The sequence below is a fragment of the Octopus bimaculoides genome, chromosome 19 (genome assembly GCF_001194135.2).
Source record: "Octopus bimaculoides isolate UCB-OBI-ISO-001 chromosome 19, ASM119413v2, whole genome shotgun sequence".
Classification (NCBI taxonomy): domain Eukaryota; kingdom Metazoa; phylum Mollusca; class Cephalopoda; order Octopoda; family Octopodidae; genus Octopus; species Octopus bimaculoides.
The window spans coordinates 45317576-45323390 of NC_068999.1; the positions used below are offsets into that span (position 1 = coordinate 45317576).

At 38.1% G+C, this 5815-nt stretch overlaps 2 protein-coding genes across 2 annotated transcripts in view; one reads left to right on the plus strand and one right to left on the minus strand.

Moving 5' to 3' along the window:
• The window catches only part of LOC106882955 (uncharacterized protein CXorf58), a 17773-nt gene extending 15634 nt beyond the window's left edge, over positions 1-2139 (plus strand). The window contains exon 11 of the mRNA XM_014933801.2: positions 2125-2139. Coding sequence (XP_014789287.1) covers positions 2125-2139 — 15 coding nt within the window. The remainder of the gene's footprint in view (positions 1-2124) is intronic.
• Positions 2140-2232: 93 nt separating this feature from the next.
• Positions 2233-5815, minus strand: part of LOC106882959 (tubulin delta chain) — a 19721-nt gene continuing 16138 nt past the window's right edge. The window contains exons 9-12 of the mRNA XM_052974708.1: positions 5718-5725; positions 5007-5319; positions 3974-4131; positions 2233-2472 (exon numbers count right to left, since the gene is read on the minus strand). Coding sequence (XP_052830668.1) covers positions 2401-2472; positions 3974-4131; positions 5007-5319; positions 5718-5725 — 551 coding nt within the window. The 3' untranslated portion in view covers positions 2233-2400. The remainder of the gene's footprint in view (positions 2473-3973; positions 4132-5006; positions 5320-5717; positions 5726-5815) is intronic.

Genomic DNA, 5815 nt, shown 5'->3' on the forward strand with positions numbered 1-5815 from the left:
GACTACCGTAATTCTGTCTTTTTTCTTCCTTTAAATCACAAGCTATTTCGGCTCAAACGAGGAAAAAGACAGAAGAGAAGAAAGAATAAGGGTAGTCTTACCTGTCGGTCCGGAGAAAGGGTCAATTTCAACATCCACGTGCTGTCACGATCTCCGAGGTTCACTCCACGTCCACGTGCGCTATCCGATGCTCTACCTTCTCACACGTCCACTCTGATGTGTTGTTCGCCGCCGACTGACCCTCGTGCTTCCCTGAATACCGCATGTCCACTGCGGCACTTCCAGTAGGATCCACAGGCCCCACTTCCGACAGCACATGCCTACTTCCGATCCTTCCCTACAACACAGCCTGGCCCATAACACCACACTGAATATGTTATAGGGTTTCCTAATGCATTTATAGCTGGTCATTTGCTTAGCTGATATAGTTTTTATAAAGTAATAAACATTTGTAAAATGTGTTTTTTCTCAAAGTCAAAAATGCAGTAAATTTTATTCGTTGTACCACAGCCGTCCCTATTGCATTTGAAGACATAGTATTCACACGGGTATATTAGACGAATCCCAATTTCAGCAACACATATTCGAGAATAGAAAATGGTTTTCGTGCATTGAAGTTCGTATTATAGACCCAACTTCGCATATAGAGCACCATGACTTTTTAACACAATTCTTTAAGAAAATAAATTGCGTTTTATATGCCATCAAATACAGTGTGTTGAAGTAGTTTCTGAAGTTGGGTCATTCAACGACAAAAAGAGTCAGAATTAAATACAGTGAATAATGAAGTAAGAAGTAATATGTCTACTGTGGCAGACGGGTTAACAGGAAATAAATCTTTTCTACTTGAGATACAACGCTTGAGATTTTGCGGGGAGGGGAATGTCGGTTACATCGGCCCCAGTGCTCAACTGGTACTTATTTCATCGACTCCGAAAGGATAAAAAGCAAAGTCGACCTTGGTGGAATTTGAACCCAGAACGTAAAGGTGGATAAGTGTCAATAAGCATTTTGCCCGGCGTGTTAACATTTGTATCAGAGAGATGGAAATTTTGAATAATGAAAAAAAAAAAAAAAAAATCAACTGAGCAAGGGCAATAACTCAAGATCAAGATCTATTTGTTATAGGAAAGAAAAATGCAGTTTATTATTCTTTTATATGGTTCAACCTTGAGGCTGTGGCCATGCTGGGGCACCGCGATTGTAATCACGTTTTAATTGGCCAATTCTGTGGATTTGGCTTCTCGTGAAGGAGTGAGTACGATATCGCTGCAACTCTTTTGTGTTTCCTGCCTTGATATTGGTTCATCTGGGATCTTGGATGGTAAGGGGTCAAGTTGTTTCTTGAAAACCTCTACTCCCATTCCATGGAGGTCCCTCAGATGTTTTGGCAAGGAGTTAGATAGCTGTGGGCCTTTGAACCCCAAGCTATTGCAGTACATTGTCCTCGCCCTAGATGAGACAGCTGGGACTTATGGAACAGTGCAATGACGTCCATTTCGCGGTCTGGTATAACACTCAATTCCAAAGTTCGGTGCCAGCCCCTCCAGTATCTTCCATTCATATATCACTGCGTACCTCTCGCTCCAAGAAGTACAGTCGTAGCTCTTTCGGTCTCTCCTAGTAGCTTAGCTGTTCCATTGATGCAATCTTCCTCGTGAAGTATCTCTGAACCGCTCCAAGCTCTGCTATTAATCCTACAGTGCAGGGTGACCATAATTGAAAGCAGTAGTTTAAAAAATAATAATTTCGAACAATTTATATTAGAAAAGGATATTACAGTGATTGGGGGAAACAATAATCTGATCTTAGGTAAACACAATGAAAACTACAGCTATACTTCGATCTGATGATACAATAGGGCCATAAATCCAACATTTTATAACATATACAATATATATATATATATACGTAATACACGTGTATAAGGGATGACAACTAGGTGGACATCCAATATGCTAGAAAGAGGTTCGTCAATTTTTCTGGAGAACATTATTTTTCTTTGTGGTTGGCTCGTTGATGACCTCTTTCTAGCATATTGGATGTCCACCTAGTGGTCATCCCTTATACACGTGTAATATAATTTTTTCTGAATTTTCAGATTTTTTTTATTTTTTATGTTAGGCGACTTGGTCTTAAATTGAATTAATATTCAATTTATCACCCTATATATATAGATATAGATATTAAAAAGAAATGATACTGAATAAATTCAATAAAAATTGTCCAGGATTTTTGTTAGTACAAGTTAACTTTTAATGAAATCCGAGATGATATTGAATAAAACGTTTATGTAATAAATGATGACGATGGTAGAGATATAAAATGGAAGGAAGATTATATCCAGAGATATCTTTAAAGGGAAGCAATTCTTTCGAAGGGAGATAATTCCTGTGCTCTTCATGATGTAGCCAGTGCTTCATAATTGTCAATGATACTTTGTACCGTCTCAAACGCATTCTCAAAATCATTCTGAAGAAACAAAAAGAAAAGAAAAAGAAAATACGTAACGAGTGAATAGGATCAAATTTGATTTTTGTTTTTTGTAAAGAAAGGAGAAACCAAGCAGTTAACTTGGAGGACAATAGACACATGGTCGTCTTTAAGTTCTGCGTTCAAATTTAGCTGAGACCGACTTTGCCTTTCAACTTTTCGAGGCCTATAAAATAAAGTATCAGTTGAGCCCTGAGGTCTTGTAACAAAATAAGAAAAGAATATCTAATCCTTTAGGATAGGTGTGTATCCCAGTGATTGTGGTGGTTGGGGGTGGGGGTCTATTCACGATCATAAGGAGTGGATTCTTAGGCATCGAGCAGTGAGCTATGTTCTTGAATACGATACTTTATTTATGTTGTTCCAGTTTACTCAGTCGTAAATGAACACCACCTGAGTATTCGTGCATCTCTCTCTCTCTTTCTGTCTGTCTGTCTGTCACTGTCTATCTATCTATCTGTCTGTCTGTCACTCTGTCTATCTATCTATCTATCGATCGATCGATCGATCTACATATCTATCTATCTTCCTATCTATCTATCTATCTATCTATCTATCTATTTGTCTGTTTAGTTACATATCTATCTATCTATCTATCTATCTACCTATCTATCTATCTACCTCAATCGTGGATCAGAGACGAGCTGCAGTCATGGATCAAACAGAGACCGGGGCTAGGCGAATGGCACCGCGAGTGCCGCCTTGCTCTCAAGCAACTCTGCCATCTGGGACCAAACTTGTGCAGCTTCAATTCCATGAAGGCATTCTATAGAGGATTATTGGAGAGGAGATGTGACGACGTTCTCGGGGAGAATCTGGGCAACGACGAGGAACTTCAGGGCAACTTTAGAGCTGGGACCTATGGACAATCACCAGAGATCCCTAGCTTGGAAGTGCTATCAAGAAGCATTGCCTGAAATATTTTCGTCAGATCTCCTGTGTATTATGAAATAACAAAAAGCAAGTAAATAAAGATTCATTAAGCTTGCAATTAACAATGTAAAATGTAAATTCAGCAGAAACAACCAAACCCAAATATATCAAAACAGCCATCTATGTATCATACTTAATGTATATACATTGTTGAGAGAGAAGTTGCTGCAGCATTTGCTTTGAGGTAACATCTTTTATGGACTTGCTGTGTTAAAAACACAATAAATATCAGAGAAACATGAAAATAGAGATGATGAAATGGAGATGATAATTTGGTTGTGAGTACATGTATTGAAGAGGTGCAAAAATGCTGAAATGCATCTGATGCTCTCATTAGCCACTGCTGAGGCAAACTTCCATCTCTCTCTGATACTTATTGTATTTTTAACACAGCACATCCATAATAGATGTTATCTCTGGACAAATAGTGAAGTAACTGGCCTACCGACTGTGTATATACATTTAGTGTGATACATAGATGGCTGTTTTAATTAAATATTGCCTCAATTGTTTATACTGAACTTTCCAAATAAATCATTTCTTTTACCTGTGAAGCTCCATGCTTCCAGTACCAATGTAAATATGCCTTATTTTCATGCATTCTTTTAGCTTTGTATAAAGTTTTCTCCAAAAAGTCAGTTACATAGCCAGTGTTGGATGCCAGCGTCAGAGAAGAAACTTTCTCACCAGGAAGACAGTGATCGGCTAAACAACAAGAAAGGTACACATGGACGTTTAATTATTTCTTTTAGATTTTCAAGTTACATTGATGATGAAGAGATCCTACAGCATGCTGGCCGATCTCCTATGATTGAAACCCTCCGTCATCATCATCATCGTTTAACGGCTTCCATGCATGCTATGCATGGGTAGGACAGTTCACAGGTAAAAAAACTGGCCAGGTAAAAAAAACTATCCCATGCTACTCTGTTTTTACAGTAAATGTTTCTATAAGACCCGCTGGTAACCTTCGTGTGAAACAATTTTTTCCAAGTGCATTCAATATATCTCACCCCCAAAGATTTGGCTGCTCCATCTGTCACGCCCTGCTACCACGTAACAGTTATTTACGATAAAGGATCTGAAATACTTGTTATGTAGCAGCAGGGCATGCAAGAAATAGCAGCCAAATCTTTCGCTTTCTGGGGAAAGGAACCGTTTACGTGTGATTTTGATGTCACATTCGTTGAAAGCATGCGAAATAACCTGGAAAGGAAAAAAAAAACCACGAAACAAAACTCCATTGCTGAGAAACTCAGACTTTCCCAGTGACACAACAGGTCACAGGTAGTCTAGCACATCATATTTGTAATATGTGTAATTTATATAATTATGAAGTATTTTATAACATAATTTTATTATTAAGATGGTGCTAGGAGCATAAATTAACATAAAGTAACAAGAAATTTTTATAGAAGGTTTTAATCTTGATCCTTCTAAAACAGGGGGTTTGTATCATAGAACCAATGGCAGTATCATATGGGTTGATATCAAAAGTGTTAGGGAAGAAGAAGAAGAAGAAGAACAACAACAACAACAAAAATAAACAAATACCTTGATATTTGTTGATACAATCTTACCTGACCAATAGTCGACTGGACACGGATTCCATGAAACGCAATTCAGGTTATTTTCAATCTGTTGTTGCCGTTTCTGTATGGCTTGTATGAAGTCATATGATTGGTTCTCACCTCGACCAACCAAAATATTTGAAACAGATTTGTATGAGCAAAACATTAAGGGAAAAATACGGAAATTATAATAAAAAGGTGCAGGCATGGTTGTGAGGTGAGGATCCATACTTGGTAACCATGAGGTTTCAGGTTCGGTCCCATTGCTTGGCACCCTGGACGAGCTAACCAATACCTTGTGGGTGAATTTGGTAGATGGAAACTGTGTGGAAGTCCATCATGTGTGTGTGTGTATATATATATATATATCGTTTAACGTCCGCTTTCCATGCTAGCATGGGTTGGACTACACATATATATGAAATGCCTTAACTGAGGATGGTTTACAAAATGGATGTATTTCCTTTTATATATTACACAAACCTGAAACATACGTATTAAATGATTTCAAAATATCACTATATATGCGTATATATATATATATATATACATATATATCATCATCATCATCATCATCAGTAGCAGCAGCATCATCATCATTATGACGTTCAGTTTTCCATGGCTCAGACAGAATTAAATGACACAAATTTTCTACAGCTGGATGCCCTTTCTGTCACCAACCCTTCCTGTCCATATTTCCCCATGGCCAGACATACTTGCCAAGAAGACTGCAAACGAAGAAGAACGGAAACCGCTTTGCAATGTAAAGACAACGAGAGAGTAACACACATGCACGTACACACACATACAACAGGCTT